We start from the raw sequence: 27,523 nt of genomic DNA on the forward strand, positions 1-27,523 counted from the left end.
TCACTCTGTTCACTGGTTTATTGAGATTTGGGGAGCTCCTTCCCCAAGAAATACCACAGTGCAAAAGGGACGCCACCTCCCGCCCCATAGGACCATCTGTCCATCTCAACAGTCAGGGGTGCCTTCCTTCCATCAGGATTCTCACCAACTGTCCACTGGAAGAAGCTCCCCAAACCTGCCCCCATTTCTTCTCCCTCTTGCCCCAGAAAAACACAAAACCAAAGGAAGCACTCTTGGGAGAGGATGATAGTGCATGGGGGCCAAGGGTGGTCCACGAGTGGGAAGGAGAAGGCGGAGAGTGTGAGCAGAAACCGGGTGTGACAAGGAGAGGATGTGGATGGCTCCACTAAGAGTGAACTGGGGGAAAGTGCATTACAATGTGCAGAGTGGGTGCATATGGCTCCGTTGTTAGGATACAATGCTTTTAAGGTGCAAAGGGAAGAGGGTAGACGAGGCAGCACAAGGGCACACAGGGAAAACCACGGGTAACCCTGGATGTGCGCACTAGGGAAGACATGCTAGACAAACAGCCCGCGTCTACCCAAACACTCCCTCACAAGGGCACACCCGTGACCGGAGATGGGCAGCGCAGTCACGAGTGAAGGAAATACAACAGAGCACGCGGGACCACAGGAAGGGTGAAGAAAGCACAGGTGAAACGCGTGCACGCACGTGAGCCGCTGGAACGAGCTGGGAGGGGAGGACACACGCGATGCTAAGTGTGAGCCCGCGGAGCGTAGGAGCCTGTGAGCCTTGGCAAGAAGGAGTGCCCTGGAGAGGCAGAACTGAAGGACAAAGCTTGTGAAAGAGTGGAGGGGCAAGTAGGTTGGAAGGAGACCAGGATGGTGAGAGACATGAGGAGGCCCTGTTGGGGCAGAAAGAGCACTTGGGAGAGATCCCTGCTGGACCAGCAGAGCACAAAGGCCAGGGAGCTGCAGGGTTGGGGTTGCCGTGGCAACGAGACAGAGGGTGTCAGAAAAGAAAAGGGACCCGTGTACATAGTGAGGCGGAGGAGCCAGTGAGTGAGAAGCTTCAAGCCGGGTACAAACTGGAGAATGAAGTAGGGATATAAAATTATATGAACGAATGAGAGCGAACAGGGTCTGGTTCCTAGAGAACTGGAGACCCGGACGACCCCCGGGGACTCACTGCGGGGCAGGTATTTACAAGAGATGGGACTGAGTAGCGACTTCTTCCCACACGGGAGAGGGACCCCCTGCTTCCTCCCTACCCCCACCCTTCTCCTTTTTCCTCTCCCTCCCCCTACTGGCTTGTCCTCCCTCACACCCCCTTCCTCATTTGTAAAGCAGGTGGACTCGACTCCCATCACAGCTCAGCCGGTCGGGGGGCTCAGGGGGCCCCCTAGGCAGGCCCCCCGAGGGGTCTGGAGGTGTTGGAGGGTGGCGCCGGGAGCGGAGCTGCTGCCGAGACTGGAGCTGATGGCGCAGTTCAGAGACGCGCTCCTCTTTCTGGAGGAAGAAAACGATTGGGCGAGTGGGAGAAGAGGAAGTCAGGAAGGGGTGGGAGGAGGGAAAGGGAGGAAGGCAGAGAAATTGTGGGGGAGACGGAGGGGTAGACAGACAGAAGAAAGTAAAATGAGGCATCAGCGGAAGAACAAGGAGAGCCAAAAGAACACAGTGGGGCACGGGCTGAAGGAAAGAGATCAGGGAAATAAAAGGGGGGTGGGGGGGGCTTGCCCAGAGCTTCCGGTAACTGGGCACCCAGCTGGAACACCCCGCAGTCTGACACCGCGCTGGGGCGCAGTGGACACCGTGGGGGCCTGCACAGCTCCCTCTCACTGGAGAGTACCCTCAAGCCCCACACAGGCCACCCCAGCCCAGGGCCACCCCCTCGCCTCCAGCAGATAACAGCGCAGTTCGCCGTCCAGAGCCCCCTCCGTCTGCTGAGGCGACATTACCTTTCACATAAGCCCGGATCCTGGTGAACACAGATCCTGGTTCTACCGTTTCCCCTTCCCTATCCTCCTCCACTCACTCCCTGGCAGCTTCCCCCTGGGTAAATCACATGCACCTGAACCCCAATCTCGGGCTTGGCTCTCCCTCCCCACGACCTGAGACATGGGCCTCCTCCACACCTCGGCAATGATCTTCTCCAGTTCCCGGTTCTCCTTCTCCAGCAGCCGGGACTTCTCCTCCTCGTTGTTGTTAGTTGAGGACCCTGTCTTCATGGTGTCCTGTGCCTCCGACTGCCACTCCCCTCGGGTGATCAGCCTGCGCATCTGTGGGCAGGGGTTTGGGGCACAGATGGCTGAGCAGGGACTGTGTCAGCGATTGGCTGATGGTGGGTTGGAGTTGGAAGGAATAAAAATAAGGGGGACAAGCTGGGCTGGACAAGGGGTGAAGTGGGAAGAGGGGGCCAGGGAGCAGGGTCCTGGGAAGAAGGGATGGAGAGGACATGGGCAGGAGAGGGTGGGAGAACACCCAGCACCGCACCTTGGGCACGAAGAGCACAACCAGGGTGATGTAGGAGGAGAAAACTATGGCCAGAGAGGCAAAGGCGAAGGCGGCGTCCTGCTGGCTGGACAGGATCATGGTGACCGGGGCGGTGATGAGGCACAGGACCTGGGAGCAGAGCAGATCTGCGAGCTCAGACAAGAGCCAGGGTCTTCTTCCCCAGGAAGGAATCTATGAGGACAGTTTCCTGGGGGACTTTCCATTTGCAAAAGACCCAATGTTGGGATCATCCTCAACTCTAGGTTGAGAAGAATCCCAAACAGTCCCAAACCAGCACCAGCTCTAGGTCAGCCCCTCCCTCAAGGCAGGAACTCCCAGCATCTCTATAGGCACATCAGAGTCCTCGAGCATCAGTCAGTCTCTGGGCCTCCCTGGCAGGAAATCTCCATTTAGATTCCAGCCAGTGAACCTCAGACGAGTAATTTAACCAGTTTCTGCTTCCTCATTTATCTAGTGAGGATGCTATATCCACTTCTTTGGGTGATTGTATGAAGATTAATGTGTGCTTATAGACTGGAAAGTGCTTTACAAATCTGAAGCATTAAAAAACATTTTAAGACTTCCACCCAACTGATCCCAGATCTAGCCCCTGATTCTTCCCAGGCTGCCCCATCTGGGTGGCTGTGGTCAGTCCCCGGGGTCAATGCCAGGTGTCCGGGGAGCTCACCGCCACATTGTAGATGGCCATGCCCACAGCCCGGTGGTCGTTGATCTTCTCAGTGGACACACTCTTGGTCTCATAAGCCAGAAAGATACCCAGCAGCAGCAACAGCCCCTTGTAACCGTAGAAAATGCCTAGGATGGCAGGAAAGGGTCACCTGGACCACAAGACCTCCGTGCTCCATTCGTTCCCCTCCTCTCTCCACCCTTTGCCTGCTGCTGCTCCTTCTGATAGGTCCACAATGAAAAGGGGGCCTTCTCTCCAACCCGCCCCCTCTGACTTAGCCCACCCCTCCCTGTCCACTGCCCCCAGTGTCCTCCCAACTCGCCCACACCTCACTGTTTCCTCCTGGGACTAGGAGCCACGTCACACAGGAAGATGATGGTCGTGAGCAGCTGTCAGTCAGCAAGGGCCTGGGCCACACACAGTGCCTTACCCCTTTACCCTCCAGGAGGGAAGATGGCTTTCCACACTGAAGGTAGGTTTGCCATTTGTGGTCATAGATCAGAGCTATGTTAAAAAGGCCAAAGAGGGCTAAACCTCACAGCCCTAGGCTTACTCGAGGTTGCTAACCAGACGGAGATGGTGTCAGGTCTGGAGATGAAGAAGAAGCCATCCCCACTGGTCCCTCTGCAGAATACAAGCCCTGCCTCATTTCTGCTTTAGACCCTAAGCTCCTCGCAGCAAAAGACCAGATATTCCCCATTCTCAGAAAAAATTAATACAGTGACAAAGAGGAGGACATTCAAACTAGGTTGACAGAGCCCTCTGCCTCTTTTTCCAAAGACAATTCTCTCTCCAAATCTACTGTCCTGGCCCTATTCCCCTGGCCTTTGTGGCATCATGCCCCTCCTCTCTGCTGCATCCCACACACCAAGCCACGTATTCATCTTCTTGGAGCTGCAGTGCTCCAGCTGAGGCAGAATAGACACGTCAATATCTTCCTTCGGTTCCTCCTTGGCAAAAGTCTAAGGGAGAGACAAGAAAGATGGTTGCCATCGTACCCCCAACACCCCACCTCTGCTCAGTCCCTGACTCCCAACTCTGCCCCCACTTTCCTATGAGACCCTCAATTATGATGCCAAACCCCACTCTAGGTCCGGGAGCACTTTCCGGAACACCTTGAAAGTGATTGTTCCCTGATTTTTATGTTGCCTGAAAGCGTACATCCTTCTCAGATCCCCACCACTTCCTTTCTTTTGATGAATCCAGAGCCTCGAGGTAGATCTGCTGAGATGCAGGAGGCTGGAGAGCACCCACCACGGGCGCATCTCCTCCTCCAGACCACACGTAGCTCCAGAGGCTCTTCTACCAATGAGCCCCGCTCAGCCGCCTCACTGCAGGGCCTCCCAGCAAGCGGTACCTCAATGGTCCGGTGCAAGGGGTCCACAATCTGCCAGATGGCGAGGGTGACGACATCCATGCCCACCAGCAAGCCCACCGTGGCGTACAGCTTCCAGGGCTCCAGGGTCTGGGTAAACACACAGAGCACAGGTGTGTCAGGGGTTGGGGGATGTCCTCCTAGCCTCGAGAGCCTAGGCACTGGGGACCAAGGATCAGAAGCAGCTCACCTTCCTCCACTCCTTCTTTTCCTCCTTTTTCGTGAAGACTGTATGAACCCACCAGATCTTGGTGAACATGGAGCCATAGCCCAGACTAAAGCCCAGACCCAGGAGCCAGAGGCGGGCCTAAGAAAAGAGAGAGGGCCAGACAGGATAGCACGGGCAGCAGATGGGACTGCGGCCAGGACGGGTCAGGGCTGTAGGAGGGAACTGGTGATAGGAGGCAGGACGCAGCCAGGAGGGGACAGGGGGCAAAGGGGAGGGGAAAATCTCTCTACCTTTCACAAATTCCTCCCACCCATCTTCTCCTTTGCCACTAGGATGATCTTGCTTTAAAAACTCCAGGTTTTAATGGCCAGTCACTTCTGACTGTTCCCCAGTGCCTACAGGTTGCAGCCCACATACCTCTGCATGTGGCACGAGACACGGTCCCACCCACTTTCTCAGGCTCATCTCCCACCAGGCCCTCACCTACCCTACGCTACAGCCATGCTGAACCGCTCACTCACCCTTGATCTACTCTTTTTCATGTCTTTGCTACCCACATGATGTTCCATCTGCTCCAGGGGTAACCATTCTTTATTCCTCCAGCTGACAAAATCCCCTGCACACTTCAGTATTCAAATGCCACCTTTTGTGAGGCCCACACAACGACTCTGACTGGGAGCCGCTTTCTCTTTGCTCCCATATCTGATCCCCACTTCGATACCTCTTACAGGTCACTGCAGTTAATTGTCTGCCTCTCCCTCTGCATTCGGCCTCACTGGGGACAGAGAGCCTCTGAGGAACTGTAGGTGCATGTGTGTGCAAATGCCATGTGCATGGATGCTTGATGAGGACAGGCACAGGGCAGAGGAGGAAGGACTGAGGATGGGCAGGGCAAAGGCTGGGGTTCTCACCAGCAAAACAGAGCCACACAAATATCGCTGCTGAAGCCAGCCTTTTTCTGCAGCCCCAGAACCTTCCATGTACCAAGAGTCCCACAGGGCCTCCTCCCTGTGTAACAGTGGTCCCTTCCCCACAACTCTCCCTGCTGTTGGTTCAGATCCCCGCCTCCGTCCTTCCAAACCTCAACGCAGGCTCCCATGGGAAGTCCACAGTTCTTGCTCTCAGCCCCCACACCACAGACAAGCCACCATTGTCCAAGGGTTCTCTGGGCAGACCCCCTTCCTTCCTTCGATACCTCCCTCCTCTTCTCTGCAAGGCGTGCCATGGCAACCTTGGAACTGACAAGGGAGCTACAGGATGAAAAAGTCTGGAGGCACAGAAAGAAGGGAGGGAGCCAGACAGAGACCAGAGGGGTGATATCAGGAGAAGGAACAGGGACAAGGGTCAGGAAAGACAAGAAGGAAAGGCAGGGGGCTGCCCAACCCCCCCTCACCTGGCAGACGAAGGGGAACTGGCTCCTCCCGATGTGGTAACCATCCAGCCCCAGGGGGAAGACGGCAGCTAATGCCAGGGAGCAGCCCACAGCAGTCAGATTATTCAGGTTGGGCTGTGAGTTCTGGATATAACTAGGGCAGAGGCGGGAAGGGTGGGAGAAAGAGAGAACAGAATTACCCCTCCTCTCCAGGGAGGCTCAGCTCCCCAAACGGCCTGACCCCAACCTCAGGGCCGGAGACCAAGGCAGGCAGTCTGGAAGCAGACAGAGGGGCCTTGAGAGACAAAGCCAGCTGGGTCGTGGGCCAGCCAGGGGGCTGCAGAGGGCTCCTCCAGGCACAGGACCCTGCCAGCACACACTCTATTTAGAGCCCGCACTGCCTCACTCAGCCCCAAAGCCTTTTTTCAATTTTCCCATTAGCTGCTTTGGAGCAGGGATGAGAGTTATATCTGGTGTCCCGTTTTCGTTCCCAGTGGTCACTGGGAAAGCAATGGGTCAAAATGGAAACCTCAAGGGTGCACAGCCTCCGGACCTACACAGGTTTTCTTCTTTCTCCCTTCAAGCAACATGCTCATTATCTTGGAGAAGCAGACAGGACAGGGAAAACATCAGAAGAGAAACTTACCGGACGTGGGAGTTGTAGATGTTAAAGGACAGACAGACAACAGCTAGGACAATGCCCAAGCTGGAGAGAACGGAGACGGAGATAAAGAGTTTCTGTGACAGGAAGCGGAACGTCTTGATGACCAGGGTCTGGTCGGCTGGCGGAGACCCTCCTGCATGGCACGGGGAAGGGAGAGAGGAGGGGGAAGAGAAAGGAAGGAGGACAAAGGAAAAAAGGTGGGACAGGAGAAGGGGAGAAGGACAAGCTGCTGAAGGACACTCGGGGCTTAGCTCGGAGGACAGGGGGCCCGCACTGCCCTGAACAGGGGCTGCTGTGTGGGGAATTCTCATTGATGCTGGGGCTCTTGGGACGCAATCAGAAATGAGATGAGAAGATGGAGCTAGAGGCTGAGCTGTATCACCAAAGTTATAGGGGCCTTTTTGTTGTTGTTACTGGTTGCTCTTTTTGTTTTTTCTCTTTCTTGCAGCAAAGGAAAATGGAAGGGAAAGAAGGGGATACTGAGAAATAAATCTTACGAGGTCTCTTACAACTCGAATCAAAAGCTGCACAAGACAATCAAAGAATCATAAAGCTAATGTGCCTCAAAGTAGCTATTGGTCTCCTAACCTTAGGAGGCACTGAACAAAAAAAACTAACCTGTGATTTTAACCCTGGCAGGATGATACTCCCAAAGGTGTTTTGCAGTAATTATTAAAGAAGAGCTCAAACTTGCCAAAGAGTTTACAAAAAGAAAGAAAAAAAAAAAGACTAACTTCAATTTGCTTAGCTTTAAAAAAAAAAAAAAAAGTGTAATTTAGGCCACGCAGCATTTATAGCAGTACAGAACACTGTCCTAAATTCAAATTAGAAAAAAAAATTCAAAACTCCAGCAGTGCGAGAACCACTCGATTTCAGCTGGGCAGGGCGGACAGCAGCTGGCTTCCATGGCTTCGCCTCCCCTCCATCCTTCAGATGCCAAGCCTTTGATCAATAGAACCTGCCTTTTGCCCACCTTGAGTACCTTTCCCATGTCCTATTATTTAACCCATCAGGCACACAAAGAATATAACTGCTTCCTTTTTCTCTTTAAAAAGCACATTTTAGCAGAAGACAATTAAATGAGGTTTTGCATCCTCTCCTACAGTTTAAGCAACCCTTTTCCTGACAAAGATGAAGAGGCAACTCTAGGCGTGAAGTGGCTGGTTCAGACACATCGAGGCACCAGAACATCTGGGAAATCCAAATGGAGTTTCCACTTCCCACCCTCTCCCTCTAATCCCCAGTTACCCCAGCAATGTACTATTTTTAAGAGAGCATTGCTACCACCCCGCCTATTCCCTCTCCAGTTACACCAGTCTCCCCTACCCACAACTCAGAGGTGTTGTTCCCTTTCTCTTAACCCCAGTCCCTGGCCCATCTCCCTGGCACATTTCAACCTAATGGCACCTGCCCCTCATTCAAACACCTGACCATTTTTCTTTATTGTTCAGGAGGGGTTGAAGGATACACTTACCAATCCACTTATCCGTTTTGGACCAGGAAAGATCATCCTTGGTGCTGTCATAATAGCCGATCTTCTTGTAACTGCCACCTGGACGGAGGAGCATAGGAGTGACCACAGATGGGTGAAAAGCTCATTTCAGGCATCCTCAACTTCCCACTGCCCTAAAGTATTCCCCATGGTTGTATCGAATTCTCCCTTCACTTGAGCCCCTGAAGGATGCTTGGAAGGACCTGGGGGTGGGGAGGTCGCCTGAATCAACAATCTGACTTAAAAGCACTGTAAGGTGGATGCCAAGGCGACGCAAATAAATCAGAAAATCTTATATGTTTAAAGCCCTTCAGTGAAGAAATCTCCGCAGTATGTCTGCCGCCCATTCCACAGGCTCACACCTCTCTCAGCAAGACGTCTCTCACTGTGATTCTGGCTTCTAAATCTTTAAACATGTTTCAGCTTATTCTCCCTCTCAAGATAGACAGAATCACAGGATCTATTTTCCCAGAGGCTTTCATTTTAATTTTAGAAATTTCTCTTCCGTTGACTTGGCTTCTCATTTCTTAGACAAGTTGCATCCGCCTCTTAAAAAGCCACAAAGTGAAATTCAGTCACTGCTAAGATTTCTAGAGCTGCCCCAGTTACCATAACTTTTCCTTCTAAAGCCATTTCACACCCTCTTTGACCCTGGCTGAAGTCCATTCCCTCTTGTCCTGGTTACAAAGAAGATCTGAGAGGACGTGGGAGGTGGGGGAGAAGCAAAGAAAGAAACTTTTCACAGGAGGCCAAGAAGTAGTTCTTTTGGCCATGCTGTGAGAGGCTGAGAGTGGGGTGGAGTTGAAAAACTAATTCAGAAGTTTTGCAAACCCCTCAGTGTGCTAAGTTATAAGAAAATACCATCTGGAAAATCCAAACTATACGTACTGCAGAAAAGTCAGGAATAACTGCTTCCATGTCAAGGAAATGCAGTGGATCCCCTTTATAAACAGCACGTTTCCTACATTTGGCTTTTCTCGACAAGCCATGAACCACTCAACTCAAGCCACCAGAGGGAAATTTCTCAAATTAAAAGAGGGACCACTGGGGGAAGAGAGTGGCTGTTTTCAATCTGCATGCCCCTTTCAAGGACACAGCCACTGCAACTCAAAGAAACCCACTCATAGCTAAGCTTTTTATAATCATCATTATTATTTAAAAGCTTGATGAACACAATTAGAAGAGAGGGCAGCAGGTGGGGAGGCACCAGGACAATCTTTTGATGTCTCCTGATGTTCCGCTCCCAGGGGTGTCTCAGCCCGGCCCCAGCCTGTCCCCTCCTGGCCTCCCCTGACACCTCAAGGCCCTGCGCTCACCCTGCAGCTGCTCGATGAGTGTCCATGCCATCCGAGAGCCGCTGGCATCAAACACCACATGGCCCTGAGGGGGAGAAATATGTGGAGGAAGGTGAAGGGGATAAAAGCACAAGAGAAAAGAGAACATAGGGACTCTTTGAATCCTTATGTTTTTGATGTAATTGAGCCTCTGAATGAGTTCTATTTATGGCATTTGCCTGCATATAGGACACACCCCAGATGCCCATACCCTAGATTTTAGAAACATCAACCTTTTGAAAAGAAGCCTCACCCAGGAGATTTGAATGGGAAAACTCCCCAGAGAGAGCACCAGGGGGCCTGGCTTCTGGCTGTGGGACAAGAGCAAGTCATCAAATCCCTCCAGACGCCAATCTCCCCACTTTATAAGGAATAAGATGATCATTCAGACTGCTTCCTCTTTTAAAATCCTGTGATTTTCATCTGACTCATAAATACCTGGAGTGAAACGAACTGAGAGGAGAGGTTGAAAGAAATGGAATGTACTACTTCTTTCTAGTCTTTTGTGGGGTTTTCTGATTTGGGGGTTCCTGCTTCCCTGGTCTGAGACTGCTTATTGCACAGAAGCAACTGAGAGAGACAGAACACATGTTTCCAGGAGAAGGAGCCTCCGAGAGGGCTCCCTGGGTGGGAGGACACAGGCGTGCAGGGAGGGGCTGTAACTCACAGAGACACCCTCGAAGGATGAGGAGTTCATTGCCCGGTAGATCTGGTCAGTTATGGTCTGGTTGTTGTAGTTGAAGTCTTCCAGGCGCACACCCGAACGGCCACCCCCTCCGGACGTCTTGTTCAGGGCCAGTGCCAAGGCCCAGATGGCATCGTACGCCAGCGGTGCCTCCTGGAAGCCTCCCGTCTCCTCAGGGTGTCTTTTTAGTCGCTTGGTCAGTTTCTCCACAAACTCCTGGGACGTCTGGGGAGGAAGAACAGGAGGAAAGGATTGGCGGGGGTGGGCATCTGATTCTGGCTCTGAGACTTGGACTTGAATGGATGGTGTGTGTTCATGTCGTCACACTGAGCGTATGAACATTCAGAATCTTCAGCTGTGCCTGTGCATCTGTCTTAGATCAGAAGCTGCTAGATTAGAGCCGGGGTTGGCTGGGTCCAGCGGCTTTCGTGTGTCCGGCTGCTGGCTCAGAACTGCACACAGAGGAGTTTAATGAACAGACGCTCCGCGTAACGAATGGCAAAGGCTAGAAAGCAGAGAGAGGGCGAAGCAAAGATGTGGCTTCTCCAGGAAAGAGCTGCAGCACTGACATTCTCGCAGCCGTCAGACCTTCTCAGTAGAGCCGACGAAGGAGCTAACAGCTCCTCCAGTTCTGAGAGAGCCCAGAAAAGGTGGCACCGCAGCCTTCCTCACACTGCTCATCACCCGGGAAGACTTTTCCTCAGGGCGCTAACTTCCTGCCATCCGCATGCCAGCTCAGCTCACCGTCTACTGCAGGATTTTCAGAAGAGCAAGGACTGCAGCAGTACCCTCACCTCTTTGAAGTCCACCATTCAGTCCCCATCTACACCCCTCCCAGCCCTCCGTCTTCTCTCTCCAAGAAAGCTAAAAAGAATAATGGCTCCTTTAACGGTGTCGTGAAATGGATCAAGAAACCCAAATTTCTATACCTAGCAGTAACAGTGTTTGGCTAAATAACTGTAAGTAAATTGCTTGAATTTGGGGAAATGTCTCCCCTAACATAGAGAAAGTCACATCTGCCCTTTCTCACCTCCCAGAAACCATTCGAGGAAAGGCTCAGTGGCCACCGGTTGGCAAGGCACAGGTCATACACAGGGCACCACCCGACTTTGTTCAGATTCGGTGTGTATTGACCTACACATACTCTAATGAAGGAATGAACAATAGATAAAAATCTTTGTTCCCTGTACCCTGCTCACTTTTCTTTCTATTCAACTTTCTGGAGACACAGGGGACTGGGAAATGTAAGGACAGGCCATGTGGTGGCTGGAAACAGCCTGGGCTTTGAAGACCGGCAGGCCTGGGCTCTGCTCCCCTTGAGGACAGGACCAGGGTCTATTTCGCTCTTAGTCCTCAGCATCCAGCACTGTGCCCCGTGGTGGACAAAGAGTAAGTGTCCACTGTCTTAGAGCAGTGAAAATACTCTGTATGATACTCCAGTGGTGCATACACGTCATTATAATTTTGTCCAAACCCACAAAATGTACAACACCAAGAGCGAGCCCTCGCCTAAACTAGGGACTTTTAGTGTTACTGATATGTCAACGTAGGTTCATCAACTGTAACAACCACTCTGGTGGGGAGCGCTGATAAAGGGGGTAGCTAGGAACGAGTAGGGCAGACGTCATAATGGGGAAGCTCTGTATCTTCCTCTCAATTTTGCTGTGAACTTACACTGCTCAAAAAAAAAATTATAGTAAGTCTTTAAGAAAAATGTTCATTGGTTGGATAAATGGAAGAATGGATTCTAATTCTAACTAATCCACCTACCTACTGTATAATCTCAAATGAGTTATTAACTGCATGAGTTAGTTATTCAGCTTTAAAATGGGAATGATATTAACTACCTTGAAGAGTGTTAGTATAAGGATAAAATAACAGCATGTATAATATGCTGGGTATAAAGTAAGTTACATTTTTCCTTTGTGAATTTCCCTGTCTCTCACCTCATCCTTGTTATTAATATTCAGATCTATAATTCCAGACCAATGTTTCAAATCCTGTATCTCCAACTATCTTAAGGCATTTGTAACTATGTAGTCAATAATCTAAAATTAACAATATCTAAGACTAAGCTCTATTTTTCTTCACTCCCAACACTCCCCAGGACATGAGACTGAAACCTTAGAATCACATTAGACTCTTTAAATCACAAAGTCCCCTTAATTCTTTTGTTGAAGTGTTTCATTAATATCATCCCTCCTTACACAGAAAAATGTTATAATAATTATGATAACAATAACAATATCTAACATTTATATTGTCCCTACTATGTATCTTTTCTAAGGTACGTATATCAACTTATTTAATTCTCAAAGTATCCAATGAGGTAAACACTATTATATGCCCACTTTAGAGATACAGAAACTGAGGCACAGGAAAGTTTCACTTGCCTGAAGTTATACTGCTAGTACATGACAGAGCTGGGATTCAATCCCATTCCAGGTCCATACTCTTCCCAACTACTTACTCCACACTGCCTCTGCAGGCTGAAAGGCCTCTCTCGGCAGAGCACCAGCTTGGCAGACAGCAGCTAGGCTGAGACCTTCTGAGTAATCCTTCAGCCTCCAAGTCCATCCAACCTTCAGCTCAGAGTAAGCACTGCGTCCAAAAATCACCCAGATGGGAAAGGAATCATGTGCTCTGCATGGTGCTGTCCCCTGCCCAGATTCTCATCCTCCCCGCCGCCTCCAGGTCACCACCACTACCACTTGGCCACTGGGGGCACCACTGCCCCAACCCATGACTAAAGTTACAAAAAAAATCTTTCCCCTTTAGGTCAGTAAAGATGTTTGTAAATTTTCAAATGGAAATGTCACTAGGCAGCTTAAGGAAAATTGAACAACAACAAAAATTCCACAGCCCAGAGAAATTAGTGAATTAACCAAGTGCAGATTTATGATCTTAATTTTTTAACAGCTGTCTCTATATGTGAGACTAAATGCTCAACAGTGATCTAAAATGTGTATCCTGAGTAGCTTCGTATTTTGTCTTGTACTCAGGTTTGGTGGGACCTGTATTCCAATCAGAATTTATCCACAATCTTATCCCCAGGCAAGCTACCTCATACCTGAGCTCTCTTACAGCTCTAACCCAGAGCTATATTTCTCCAAAACCACTCTAACCCACTCTCCCATATCTGGCTCCTAAAAACTCTGTCTAAACCAAGGTTCCCCAGCGCCGCACCACTGACGTTTTGAGCAGGATTATCCTTTGTTGTGGGAGACTATCCTGTGCATTGTTGAGAAGCATTCGTGGCCTAGGTACCAGTTAGCTACCAGCTGTGGACAACCAAAACTGCCTCTACACATTGCAATCTCTGATTAAAAACCACTGTTCCTATGAAAATGAATGTATGTATGTCCATGTATGACTGAAGCACTGTGCTGTACACCAGAAACTGACACAACATTGTAAACTGACTATACTTCAATTATAAAAAAAACACACACCACTGTTCTAATAATCCTCGAAGTGCGGTCCCCAGAGCATTAGTACCAACATCCCCAGGGAACTTGTTGAAATGTTAATTCCCAGTCCCCACCCCAGACCCACTGAATCAGAACTTCCAAGGGAAGAGCCCAGTCGTCTGTGTACTAACCAACCTTCCAGGTGGTTCACAGAAGCTTGAGAACCACTGATCTAAATGTAAGGCCATCCTCTCAGTGTGGAGGCTCTGGGCCATAGGCTCAACTCTTGCTTCTGATCCATTTGTCTTGCTCCTATTTGATTCATCTATAACCTCTTCTCTAGTCAGTTGTTAAGACTGCTTCTACCCTCTGAAAAATCTTGGCCTCTTCTTCGAGCATTTTAGGCTACCAAACAAACCTAGTGACACCCCTAGGCCTCAAAGGCAGGCACCATCTTTCTCTAGAGACCAAGAGCCAGAAAGAGACTCGTCAACTCATCCTGCTCCAAAAGTCCAGATGCCCCCTTACACCCCCAGCCAAATCCCTGTTTCCTATCAGAGGTTCCTCTAGTTCTCTGCTACGGGGTAGAAGCCACAGTTGGCAGGTCCTAGACTCAGGGCACCAACAAGCCTTTCTGGCTTCAGTTACTGACTCCTCTGCTTCCCCGGGTTCTCAAGGTCAACTCACCAGTCAGGTGCTCTATAGAGAAGTGACCTTGCAGAATTTTTCCACTGTATTTCTCAACCAAGATGCCTTAAACATAGAGTCCCTTGGAAATGTCCCAAGACAGTGTCCACAATCAGAGTACACACGGCAACTGACCCATCACCATCCACTGCCAGAATAAACCTTCTGAATCTCCTTTCTCCATTGCTCAAAAACTGCCATCTGCTAAACAGTGTTAGCTGATAAAGTACAAGCTTCTTAGTGAGGCTTCAAGGTTTTCCATGGGAGGTGATAGGGCAGAGCAGGTTGGAGCTGGTTTCAACTAGGATTCAATTCCAGCTTCACCACTCAGTAGCTGGTGACCTGGGATAAATCACTTAACCTCTCTGAGCCTCAATTTCCGGGTATATAAAATGGAAATGAAAAATCTACATCAGAGTGTAGCTATGAAAATCACTGAATTCAAGTATCTAAGCTCCTGGTTTGCCACCTAAAAGCAATTATCACTATAGCTTTTTAAAAATAAGATAGTCAGATGGCTTTACAACCACTCACTCGCCCTTAGCATGCTCTCCAAAGCAAGAATTCCAGACTTGGGGCTACACTTGGTATAATAAGCAGACACAAGGTTGCCCTCTCAAGCTCAGCCAAGATTCCTGTACTCTCTGTGATGTAGTGCTGAGCAAGAGGAGTCTTCCCATCGCACCACCCCCTACTCCCTGTGCCCCCCTCACCTGGAGGCTGATTCCCACATCAGAGAATGTGTCTTTTAACTTCAGGTCTGTCACTAACCAGCTGTCTGGGGCTAAATGATTTCAAAAGTCCCTTCATCTAAAATTCTGAAAGAGAATCATTTCAAAAGCATCAAGGGCCAAGCTAATTGAGTATCAACCAGGAGTGAATATTCAGCAACTCTAAAGTGCTCTGGAGTCACCAAGAAAATAAAATGCTTTTGTTTTTTCCAGGAACAGCGCTCCTGTAAAGGTATGCTTGCGGATACAGCATCTACATTATCATTAACGCCTCTCCCTCATTTGACTTCTTACCAACTGCTCCTTGTTTCTATGGTAACAGCCCTGCAACTCATCAGGGCCCACTGAACATACCACTCTCATTACTCCCCCTTTCCTGCCCAGGGAAGTCACAGCAGAGGTGGAATCCACAGGAAACACAAAACAAACAAATTCAGGGTAGACAGAGGCCCCTTGCCCCCTCTGTATCTCCAAACTCCACACCTGCTCCCCTCTCCTGAGAGGCCCCCTCAGTCCCCTCCACTGGCCCAGGTGCCAGCTTCTAAGCCCTCACGTGCTCACCATGTTGGAAATGCTGCGGGTGTTGGCAGGGTTCAGCATGACGATCTCAGTGGTGATGTGGCCCTCCACCGCCTCCGTCATCTCGTCCACTGTGCAGTTGATGGACGGGTCATAGATCTTGAACCAATTGTCAGCGTACCACCCAATGAGGAACCAGACGTATTTCTTCCCAAAGAGCCGCTCCTTGTACACCTGAATGCAGACGAAGAGGAGGGCTAGGTCTTTGTTTCATTTCTCTGTCATTATCTTACTTGATACTATTTAGCCTCTTAAGATTCAAAGAAGGGCAGAGAATTGAAAAGAGACATCTACATGTTTCGGGGGAAGTAGGAAAGTCTCCTCCTCCTTCTAAGTCCCCCAAACCCCACCTCTACTTCTAAGTGGTCTTTTCCAGTCAGACAGGAAAGATAGGATTCACAGGCTCCTCCAGAAACACAAAGTGATAGGAAAATGAGGCCTGGAGCAAGTGTTCTGTGTGTGAGAAGCCAAGATGTGGAGTCAGAGCCAATAGACAGGGATCTCATATTAATCCTCACCTCTGATCATTTGTTCAGAGAGGCAGAGAGGAGATCCCAGGAGACACCCAGGGCAAAGAGCCCACCCAGTGCCCCTCCCTCCTCATATTCCAACTCCACCTCACAAAAAACTTTCCGGGCTTCAGTCTCATAGAAAAGTCCCACGATGATTCGGGCATCCTGGCGCTACAGAACAGAGAGAGAATAGAGCTCCTGAGGGACGCTGGAAACGCCAGAGGGACCAAGCCAAGCGCTTTCACAGCTTTGATTTCCCGTCCCAAAGTGCTTAGTGCAGGGTTCTGCTCAATGGGTAGTGGATAAATGTCAACTGGAAGATGGAGCTCAACTTCCCCAAGAGATGCTACTGTCTTGCAGAATCAAAATTATGTGACGTGATGCTGGTACTAGCTAACACTCCGCTGGTAAGCAAATTGCAGTATGTAAATGGACCAAATCAACACATTGTATACCTTAAACATGTACAACATTATATGTCAACTATATCTCAACACCCAAAAAAGCAAGCTTTCCCTGCCTGACTCTCCTTTCCAAACCACCACATTCTCCCTTTCCCCAGCCCGGTCCCTTCGCAGGCTAAGCCCACCACTCCCGGCCATCCCACCTTAAGGTTTTTGACAGGCACAGCTGGATCGGAGAAGAAACTCTGACGGAAAGTAATCTCGATTCCAGCTTCCTTCACTCGTTCCTCCAGGTCGTCCAGAGTCTTGGATGGAGATGAGGAACAAGTAGAAAAGGCACAGGGTGCACAATGGGGTAAAGGCTGGAGGTGTTACTGTATATTCAGAGCAAAGGAAGAGCAATTCTGAACCTTCCTTCAACAGCTCTGTCCCCGGTGGGAAGCGTTCAAAGAAAAGCATCTGGAGTCTTAAGATGTGGCTTCTGACTGGGAAGGTGCTTAGTGAGCACCCCCTGAGGCCCTGTGTCCGGGAAAGTCACCCATCGCCCCACTCCTACTCAACAGCAAAAACGGGGGAAAGGAAATCAGAGGAACCAGGAAAAGTTGAAGCAGAGTCTGGTACAGCCAGGATGATGTCAACCTCAAGAGGCAAGTGGGCAGACAGACAGAAGGATCAGAGAGTGTCCTGAGTCACTGAGAGAAGGTTGGGGGAGGATTAAAGGGCCGCTGAACATGAGTGTGAATAGAGGACCCAAAGAGTAGAATAACAGAGAGCAGGTGGGCTTCTTTAGGTACAGAGCCAGGTATCTCCTTTCTACCCCCGGAAATCCCCCTCCATGCCCCCTTGTAGGTGCGCATCTTGCTGGCAGAGTCAGTTACCAGGCCATGTATGTGCACTTGTCTGCCTCCCTCTCTCCCCTCTCTCTCCTTCTCTCCTCCCTCTCTGTACCCTCTGTTCCCATCACACACACATCGCCCCCTTGAGTGCCCTTGGAGTCTACCACTGCCCTAGGTTCTTATCTCATAGTCTTTCCCTTATTTTGCCTCAACTTTGGAGTGAACCTACTTTAACAGAACTGGATCATTTGGGGTCTATCTGTCTCAGAAACAGAGCATCAAAGCAGGAAAAAAAAAATCCTAAAACCAAAAAGTTGGAAAGGGTCCTGGAAACTCAACTCTTTCACTCCACTGGCTACAGGAAGAACATGCATTTAACCCACTCGGAATGCCTCTTTTAATAAAGAATCAAGGCTTTTGCCCCCAGATGAATTCCATGACCCATCTCTCTGCCCTGGGATTTGAGCGAAGGCCCCCTTCACCCTGTCCCTGCTCACCGAGGTGAAGACCTCAGTGGTCTGCTGAATGGTGGCGATCTTCTTCCAGCCCCACTTTTCGAAGAGTTTCACCCGCGTGGGATTGTGGAGTGTGGCTGACGGATGAGTTCGGAAGAAGGTAGGAAAGCGTTGCCGGTTTGACAGGGCTGGTGAGCTGGAGCCATAGGAAAGCTAAGAGAATAGGGACAGGCAGAGGGTGGTCATCACAGCCTCGCTAACGGCTCCTTCAACCCTTCCCCGCCTCTGGGCTCCTCTCCCTCACCCTCTCCAGCTGCCCTACTTCTCTGCCCAGGGCAGAGTGAGCCTCAGAAGCCCACACACCCCTCACCAACACGGTTCTCTTTCACTGATGCGACTTCCGTTCCTTCCGATGGGGAGCAAGGTCAGCTGCAGCCCCACCAGGCCACTGGTGCTAAGAGCCCAACTAGCTCGGGTCTGCGAAGGACTCTGAATCTTGGAAGCAGTCCTCTTAAATACAAGCCCGCAGTACACGCTCTCTTTAGGACAGCCCACCAGGGGCCAGCCCCACCTTCTGACCCCACGCACACTCACCACAATGAGGTTCCACATCCTGGCAGCCTCAGCCACGAGCGTGGAGACGGAGCTGCAGCCGGGCATGAGGATGATCTTGATAGGGTCGTTGTAGAGCAGCTCGTACAGGTACTTGGTGGCTTGGCCTGGGTCACACTGAACGAGGACGAGGACGGAGGGGAAGGAGGACGGAGCTCTCCCAGGGTTCCTCCCCTCCCTGCATGTCTTACTCTTTTCTTTTTCTCCAACCACCTGGTTACTTCCCCAACTATCCATCCCTCTGCTGAAACCTTTTTGTCATGATCACCATGTCTTCTTCCTGAGTCTCCTTTCCCCTCATTTTTGAAACACACTTCACTGTCTTGCACCTGGCGCCTTACCCACCCCCTCCTCTGCATCCCCTCCATCAGTATGAATGCAAACACTGCCTTCCCTCCTCCCAGTACATCCCCTAGCCCACCTTCCCTCCACCACACCTCCCCCGACCCATGTTTCTATGCTTCAAACATCTGTGAGTAGCAAAGAGTCTGCAGGAATATGAATACATTTTCCCCAAGTCCCCAGGCAGCTTCCTTAAAGCCAGATTACGAAGAGTCCTCCCTCACCTCTGCACATTCCCTCTCCTCACCTGCCTTTTCTTCCTCCCTCTTCTCTTTTCAGGGCTAGAGATAAATAAACAGGAGAGAATAGGGACAAGGCCGCCAGGGGGTCCTGGTTCAGTGATCCTTGCCCTCCTGCTGCGCCCTGACATTTGACAGGTCCATTAGGTAAAAAGACACTGGGGGCGGGCGGAAGGGGCGGGGGAGAAACAAGATGAGAGGAGAGCTGGAGAGAATAAATAGAATGGGATGCTCAAGAAATCAGATGCTTTTAGGGGTGCCTGAAAGAGAGGGAAAGTAAACAATGCAGACAGCTTGAGAGAGGAAAGGCGTAATGGGAGGAGGGGAGTGGGGGGAGGGAGAGCCAGCCACGGGGCCCCCACTGCCTTTTCCCCTCCTGCTGAAACATGACATTTCAGAAGCTGCTGGAGCCCCAGAGGAAGTGGGGAAGAAATGGAAGCCAGTGGGGAGCCCGGGCAGAGGAGCCAGACAGGAGACACAGGGGATTGGGGAGGGTGATAGGGGGGCACAAATCAAAGGAAATAAAGAAGGCCCCCTAGAGTCTGCTCACTTCCCACTGAGGCCTGACATTTGGGACACGGTGGGAAGTTGGAGAAGGGGGAGCCAGGGGAGGCTGGACCAAAGAACCAGCTCTCGGCTGCCCACCCATCCCAATCCCTGCTGAGGGCAATGCTCAGTGTCTGCTTAACTGCGTGGTTTGAAGGTTCTGCATCTCTCCCACTTGGGCATCTTTGTGTATCTTTACCATTCTCACGTCCCACCCTCCCGCTCTCTCCCTGCATCTATCACTTCAGATCCTGCCCCCAGCTTCTCCCATGGACCCTCAGTGCCCCCTCCCTTTCTTGTCTGAAGATAAGGTTAATTGCAACAATGAGGACATATAAGAACATGTAAGATACAGACTGACAATGTACGCCACCACATTGTGGTGTCTCTTCTGTTTCTTCCTTCCTTCCCTGACTTCTCTTACATCCTTTTTCCCCTTCCACACCCTACTCAACACTGCATGTTCCCTCTGCCACGTGATTCTCACCCCCTCCCCAATAGACTTCCTCTGTCCTCCCTCTCCTCTGCTCTGCAAGGATCCGGAAACGACACATTCCAGTTCGTCTGCTTTTCCATCTCCCCTTTGCTGTCTCTGCTATTTTCTCCTCCATCTCCCTTCTCTCAGGTCCCCATCTGCTCCCCAACACCTCCAGGGAATCACCTGTCATGGTGGATGAGTTTGAGCTCACACACAGGGCTCCCTAACTCCCTGCGATCCCCTGTCATAAAGCCTGCATCCCTCCCTCCCTGCCTTTCTCCCCGGATGCCCACCCCATAGCCAATTATTTCTCTTGTTCTACTAAGCTTGACTCCTCCATCAGAGCTGACCCTCTTTCTCTTCCTGCCTCTCCTAACATCTAATTTTTTCCCTGTGCCCTGCTGCTCTTCCCATAGGCATCCTGGGTTTAGCGAAACAGGACTTTAATTGGTAAAGATGCAGATACTTGGGACTCATCCCTGAGTTAGAATCTGTATGTATTTTTAACACACTTCTGGTGATTCTTAGGAACACTGAAGTTTGAGAATCACTGTGAAAGGGTCAAAAGGGATTTGAAGGTCCCTCTCCGAGTTCCTCAGAGTCCTTGTGCCTTCTTTTCCCCAAGCACCCTAATTTCAACCCCACTTCTGCCCCTTCTTCTCTCACATTCCTATTTCCAAGTGTAGAATTTTTCCACTGTTCTAAAGAGTGAACATAAAGCCCCAGTCCACCCTGGGTGTAAGATCACCAAGTCCTCGCCTCTGTACTAAACCTTCATGCTCCCCAATCCCTCAAGTCTGTAGGGCCACCTGTCAGAAGATAAGTTTGAGGCCCCAAATGTCCTTCCTTCCCTGTGCCACATTCTCCCCTATACTCCCAGGCATTCATGTAGGGGATGGGGTGGGAAAGGAATCTTGTAAGACTATCCCCTACTACCTCTGGACCCAAATTTTCTTACCTTCCCCCCCCCCTTCCTTGCCTCCCTAACCCCACTTCCCTTTCCTTTCTCACATTTTAGAGGCCACAACAAAAGCCAACTACCACAGTATACCCCAGGATCTCTCACTGTCCTCACCACTCCTTCTAGTCTCCCTTCCCTACTGCCATTCTTTCGTGTTCTGTCTTCCCTGTATCCAGACTCCTCTCCATCCACATGCTCTTGTGGGGGCTCCTCTGTGGACCTCACATCACATTCATTTTCCTAGTGCCTCTGCCCATCTCTTGACCACTAGCCTTCTCCAACCACAGTATGCCTTATAGTCCCACATTCCAGGAATCCTCCACAGGGTTGGGGGTGAAGGGATGAGGAGTCAGGGAGGGCTAACAGCCACCCTGCTGTTTGTTGTGATAAATAAACTAGAGCTCTCAAGTCTCTCAAAATTTTCCTCACTGGGTCCCTCTTCCTTCCAGCTCCAACCTGCTGCCAAGATTTACCTTGTTACCATGGTAAATGTAAACCCCTGATCCAGCTGCCCGCCTGGTTCCCTCCATCCCCCAACCCACCCAACCCAGGGTTAGTTTACTCCCTGAAAGAACAGGATCGTCTGGTACCCTAAGCCCACTGACAATTTCTCCAACCTTCCACTCCGACACGGGTGGTTTCAAGGATCTCCGGGAGCAGAAGGGTCTGCCTTGCAGCGTGATTAACCACCTTGAACCTCTAGACCCTCATCTTGAACCTCCAGCCCCTGCGACTCTCCCCAAGACCCCCGCACCTCCAGCCTGTCTCCCGCTAGCCACACATGGGAGGGGTCAGCCTGGCAATCCCAGAGCGACTCAGACTAAGGCACGTGCAGCTGGCCCCCTGACCCGCAAGCCCTCACCTCCCACCCACTCCCGAGTCCGGGGCTACCTTGCTGTCGTGGTGGATGAGCTTGAGCTCATAGTCCGGCAGGATGTCCCTGCGGCTATTCACGTCCTCGAGCGCCATCTCGACCGCGGGCTGGCAGGCCTGGCCCCCCGGCCAGCCCCCGCTCATGGGAAACAGCGCCCCGATGTACACTGCGCGCCGTTCTGAGGAGGGGTGCGGGGGGACCCGCGGGTGAGGCCGCGGGAGATGAGGGGAGTGGGAGGCCCACACCGGAGCCACCCCCGCCGCCATCACCACCAGGAGCAGCTGGGGCCACCCCACCCAGGGAGAGGGGGCCCCCGGACCCATGGCAGGGGCGGGGTAGCTGCTTGGGGAGGAGGAGGAGCTCAGGGGGGACACTTTTTCTGGGGAGGGTTGCTGAGGGGATGTCGGAGAGGCGCCTCCATCCCTGGTTTTGTGCGGAGGAGGGGAATAGGGCCTCGGGGAAGCAGGGAAGCCTGGCTTCCTACGGCCCCCACGGCTTTCGCTCCCGCCACCGCCACCGCCACAGCCACCGCGGACTCTCCTCGCGGACTGACTGACCGACCGAGGGGAGGAGGAGGAGGAGGGAGATGAAGGGCTGGGAGGGGGCTCTGACGTCACGGGCGGCGCGCGGCAGTGGGGGTGGGGGGGCAGCGTTAGGGAGGGAGGAAGGGGGCGGGGATGAAGGCCAGCGCTTCTGTGGGAACTACCCTCCGAGGGGAGGGGAGGAGAGGGAGGATGCGACCCCTAGGGTGAAAGGGATGGACGAGAAAGGGAGGAGTCCCACCTAAGGGGAATCTAGAGGAGGAGGAAAGAGGGGAAGGGGCGTGCCAGGAGGGCGGGGTGGGCGGAGGGAGGCCGAAGCAATGAGCAGCGAGTGATGGAGAAGGGAAAGACGAGAGTGGGACGCAAGAGAAAAGGGCTGGAGCCTGAGTGTCTTAATGGGGGTGTGAATAGATGGGGTGAGGGACTGAGGGTGCTGACGGAGAGGGTGAGGGGAACAGTTTTGGAGAGAGAGAGTTGGGTGGAGAAGATGCAGGGCTGAGCCAAAGAGGGGTGATGGGGAGAGAGACGGGAACACGGGGCTGGGAGGACAGAGGCTGAGAAGGAACTGAGATAAAAGAGAAGGGAAAGGGCGCAGGGAAGGAAAGGATGTGGGGAGGATCTGAAGGAGGGAGAGTGAGGCCTGAGCTGATGGAGTCGACAGGTGAAATCCTAGGGCGAGGGCAGGCAGGAAAAGGTTCCAGAGAAGGTCGGAAGGAACCCCACAGGGGAAGACGGGGTGGAAGCTCAGGGTCTCCCAGCACCCTGCCGCCCCCTGCTGGGGCTCTGCCATTTGGCAGAAGCAGAGTCTGGAAGGAGGCGGAGCCGAGGAGAGTGCAGCCAAGCAGGGAGATGGGAGGGACCGCAGCCTCGCAGAAAACCGAGACAGGAGGCTGGAAACAGGTAGGGAATGAAAGGGCTGGCCGCGTACTGGGGTGGGGGTGCGGGGGAAGGCGGGGAGGACGAGAACCCATAGCCTGGGGACAGAATCCCTGGGGGAGGAGGGTGAAGAGTAAGGGGAAGGGGCTTGCAGTGCACGCGAGAAGGGTTTCCGATCTCACCTGAGTGTGGCGTTCGATTCACTGGCAGCAGGAAAGACGGGGATCAGAGAAGAGTTACCAGTGGCGCCCAGCTTCCCAGGCCTGATCCCCAGCCCCCTCCCACACCTGTCCATGCCGAAGAAGACGAGGGGGAGCAGAAGCCTGCGTTTCTGAGGGGAGGGTGCCTGGGGATAAGAGCAAGGTGGGGCTGTTTGTCAGGACTTGTTGGTTTTCTTCTTTGATTTTTTCATAGGACAACAGAATTTGAGACAGGAGGGCCAACAGCTAAGACATGGGCAGAAATTGCTCTCATTGAATCTAGATAGTATAAAATCGGGGGTCTCTCTTTAAGAGAAAAAAACTACAAAGGCGTTGGTTTTAAGCTGTTGAAATAGCTTACTTTTGCAATGTTTACAAAAACCTATGACCATGTGAACACATTATTAGAACCCTCTATGTTATTAGAGCACAGGAAGAGGCCTCTGTAAATAAAGAACCTTGGGGCTTAAATTTCATTAGCTTCATAGTGAATCCCTCCCCTCTCACCGTGGGACTTACACTTGCCAGAATGGAATGGTAAACTACAAGCAGAATAATTAAGTGAAGTGAGGAAAGCCAGGTCCAGGGATCTTGAAAGAGTTTACAGGGGTAGAGGAAGCAGGAGCTATGCCTGCATCCCAGGAGAGAAGGCTGCAGAGGGAGAATGTGGGTGCCCAGGGGGAAGTCTGCAGAACTAGATGGTCAAAAAAGGTGGTGGACACATGTCAGAGTCCCTTGGGGAATGATGGAGGTTTTCTGGGAAGTCTAGAAAAGGACTGTCCTCTTCCCAACCTATCCCTGGACTGTCCTTAATACTCTGATAGTCCTGCCTCCACGTTCATGTCTTTTTACTTTTTACCCTGGTAATTTTCCATCCCGGATATTCTTTCCAGTCTTACCAATTTTTCTAAATGTGACATGTGATTTATTTCTGAGTCTTTACAATAATTCAAGTATATGATGAGTGGAGAGGAATCAATTTTAGGAGAGGGTTATGCATAGAAAATTCTAAGTTTAGACAAAGGAACTCAGGCTGGGGGAAACTGGAATATTCAAACCTTAAGAAGGGTGATGGAGGGAGAGATTCGTAAAGGAAAAGAGAAAACGTGAGACCCAAGAATTGGGAGCAGGGGGGAGATGTTAAAAAGAGAAAGGTAAAGAAGCCCCCAACATAGGTAAAGTGGAAACGAGGGGTGGGGGGGAGCAGCAGGAGGACGTTTGAGGCAGGTGGATGGAGGAAAGAGTTGGGCATTCACCTCTGCCTCCCCAAAGCCCCCCATTTTGTATAGTATCCTGTTCCCCACCCCATCCATTCCCACCCCACTCCCATCCTCTCACAAGCATCCTCATCAGCTGCATGCAGGCAGCTGTTCCCCTCACCCTGGCAGTGGGGCTTGGGGGTGCTCCACTGGCCCTGACTACAGATGCTCCGGGAGCTGCCCACCAGATGGAAGTCGGGGTCACACCGGAAATCCACCCGGGCTCCGTCCAGAGCTGGGAGGTCCCCACCCGTCAGGAAAACCTTCCCACTTTCCAGGGTCAAATAAGACTTGGAGCAGATTCGGACTGTGGAAACAGGAAAATAAAGAGAGAAGCGAGTTGGAGAAGCCTTCTGCCCCTTAGAGAGCAGGGAGGGGGCTCCGATCTGAGTTTGGGTCCACAAGCATCCTACTCTGCAGGAAATCAGATGTAAACATGATTCACTTCTCTAGTTTCCACTCCCCCCTTAGCCCTGTAAGCATCCACACGGGAAAAAAAAGGAAAAAGGAAAAAGCATTTCCATCATCAGAACCCAAGATGGAGCTATAAGCACATAAAATGGGATCTCTTCAAAGTCAGCTACAGTGGGTGGTTCTCTGGCTTTGAGATGTGTGGCTGTATGTAACTTTAGATGCACAATCAGATTTGCCTTATTATAGTTGGCTTTTATACTCAGGATAAACTGGGTTTTATTTGGGGGGTGTATGGTCTCTGCATTGGAGACAGGTATTCAAAAATGTGATGAAACTATTTTAGAATGTTTTTGCCTCATCTGCCACGAATAATCCTCAAAGAGATGAACTCACAAGATGAATAACCAAGTTATTTTCCCAAATGGTCAGTGGCCTCATGAAGGGAGGATGAAATGAAATGTGCAGGCTGCTAACCTTACTGCCTCCAACTGCACACAGCAAAGTCCCTCTTACATAGTAGTCGTTTAGTAAATGTACTTGTGAGTTTGGTTACGCTGGGTTTAAAATGCTGACTTGCCAGCAACAACCCTAAGTTTGAGGCAGCAAGAATTGGCTTGAAGAGGGGAGAGGCTTTGTGAGGCTACTCACCACAGCGGCTGGGTGTGTCCATGTCTGTCCAGGAGCCGTTGGCCAGGCACTTTCGGACCTTGGGCCCCACCACCTCGCGCTCGCCCCGGCACACATACTCAATCTCATAGTCCACAGGAAGGAAGTTGATAGCCTTCACTTGGTCCCGAGTCAGGCCCCGGTACCTGATGCCCCCTTCCCAGGGTGGGTGTATGATCTGGCAACCTGAGGGGTGAGTCCAGGGAGAGGCGTAAAGAGAAGGATGGTGGCGGAAAATGAAAAGGCAGTCAGCAGCGGGAGACAGGGGAGCTCAGGGCGTGGTCAATGGGCAGGTAGAGGACAGAGGGGATGGGATGAGGTGCGAGAGGGTGGGAGTGGGGATGGGTACAGAACCCTGGGCTAAAGGACACAGCATAGGGAGCCAGAGCTAGGGCTAATCAGAGAGCCCACAAGTGGAAAGGGAAGAGTGCTGGTTGGGGTAATGGAGAAAAGTAATTAAAGTGTGAAAGGGTATGATACGCGGGTGAGTTTGGTAAGAGAGGACAAAGGAGAATCGGAGTTGAACTAGGATGAGAGGTGAAGGGGGGTCTTATAAGGCCACCTGGACAGCAATGTGGGGCCAAGAAAACAGCAGGACAAAGGTAGCAATGTGGGGCCAGGAAAAAGGGGTGGGGTTGAGGAAATGATGCGGGGTCACAGAAAGGTGGCCTGGTGTAGTGATGGGGGCAGAGAAAAGGCGTGCTGGGTAATAATGTGGGGTGAGAGAAAGGAGGTCAGGAGTAGTAAAGTGGGGCTGAGCAGACGGCGTTGCCAGGCCGGGATGCTATGTCGGGCTGACGGGATAGGAGACGGGGTGCACGAAAAGGGGAGCGGGGTGGAGGGGTGCCCGAGGTCGCGGGAGAAGGGTGCACCTTCGGAGGTGGCGTTGGGGGTCTGCGCCCCGCCCGCGCCCGGGGGGCGGAGGAAGAGCGGCGCCAGCAGCGACAGCAACAGCAGCAGCATCTGAGTGAGAGGCGGCCGTGAGGACCGGACCGAGCCCGGCCGGCGCCGGCCCGGACCCAGCAGGCGGCCCGGCCTCCCTCCGGTGGCCTCCAAGGCTCCGACCCGGCTCAGCCCGGGGACCGGGAGAGCGCCCCGCGGAGGAGGCGGGGGCGGAGCCCGGAGCGGGGTGGGGGGAGAGGAGGAGAGAAAGCCAGTCCCCACCCTCCTCCTGCCTCCCTCGGCCCCTCCACCCTCCCGGGACTCCACCTCTCACCACCTCCTCTACCCCGGCCCCCACGCCTCGCCCGAGCCCGGCATCCCCACGCTCCCCGGATCGGCCGCCTCGCCGCTCCCGGGTGCCGTCCCCACCTCCCCACCTCTCCCCCAGCCCCGCGGTCCCCGCCTCGGCCCTCCCCGCGTACCCCTCTCCGAGCCCCGCTCCCCCGGGGCCCTAGCTCTTACCTCGGCGCGCCGGCCCGGCTCCCCGGCTCTCCCGGGCCTCAAGGCCCCAGGCCCGGCCGCTCCTCCCCACTCCCCCCTCCTCTCTCCTCCACCTTTCCCCTCCTCCCGTCCCTCCTCCCGGCGAATCCGGGCTCCAGCCCGGCAAGGGTGTCTCCCTCCTCTCTCGCTTCCCCTAAACCCCACCCCCGTCTCTCCTTCCCCGGGGCGGCGGTGGCCGCGGGAGCGGGGAGCCGGGAGGGAAGGAGGCGGCGCCGGGGACCGGGG

The 27,523-nt window shown here is 52.2% G+C and overlaps 1 protein-coding gene across 7 annotated transcripts; it reads right to left on the reverse strand.

The window, feature by feature from the left end:
• GABBR1 (gamma-aminobutyric acid type B receptor subunit 1) lies at positions 1–27,523 on the reverse strand. 7 transcript variants are annotated; one of them, XM_074348299.1, is made up of 23 exons: positions 27,260–27,523; positions 26,728–26,818; positions 25,838–26,041; positions 24,897–25,082; positions 23,499–23,519; positions 21,916–22,076; positions 18,441–18,575; positions 17,889–18,059; positions 16,759–16,860; positions 16,257–16,322; positions 15,622–15,813; positions 10,215–10,457; positions 9,530–9,593; positions 8,196–8,273; positions 6,704–6,854; positions 6,079–6,211; positions 4,707–4,823; positions 4,499–4,606; positions 4,010–4,103; positions 3,142–3,269; positions 2,454–2,645; positions 2,096–2,239; positions 1–1,469 (listed from the first exon to the last, which is right to left on the reverse strand). In XM_074348299.1, the coding sequence occupies exons 2-23, from the start codon at positions 26,816–26,818 to the stop codon at positions 1,296–1,298; spliced, it is 2,955 nt and encodes a 984-aa protein (XP_074204400.1). In that variant the 5' UTR covers positions 27,260–27,523; the 3' UTR covers positions 1–1,295. The 7 variants fall into 7 exon arrangements, with proteins under 7 accessions (XP_074204400.1, XP_074204402.1, XP_074204403.1 ...); XM_074348301.1 differs by having other exon boundaries at positions 2,454–2,582; positions 27,260–27,520; XM_074348302.1 differs by lacking the exon at positions 24,897–25,082.

This window comes from Camelus bactrianus, chromosome 20 (genome assembly GCF_048773025.1).
Source record: "Camelus bactrianus isolate YW-2024 breed Bactrian camel chromosome 20, ASM4877302v1, whole genome shotgun sequence".
NCBI lineage: Eukaryota > Metazoa > Chordata > Mammalia > Artiodactyla > Camelidae > Camelus > Camelus bactrianus.

What these genes read in the sequence shown, in the direction of transcription:
- GABBR1 (XM_074348299.1), bottom strand. Translation starts at nt 26,818, where the DNA reads ATGCTGCTGCTGTTGCTGTCGCTGCTGGCGCCGCTCTTCCTCCGCCCC. An exon ending in GAATCGAACGCCACACTCAG is followed by an intron (nt 22,077 to 23,498) that starts GTGAGATCGGAA and finishes ACCCCTCCTCAG; the next exon opens with AACGGCGCGCAGTGTACATC. An exon ending in TGGCCATCTACAATGTGGCG is followed by an intron (nt 2,646 to 3,141) that starts GTGAGCTCCCCG and finishes CTGTCCTCATAG; the next exon opens with ATTCCTTCCTGGGGAAGAAG.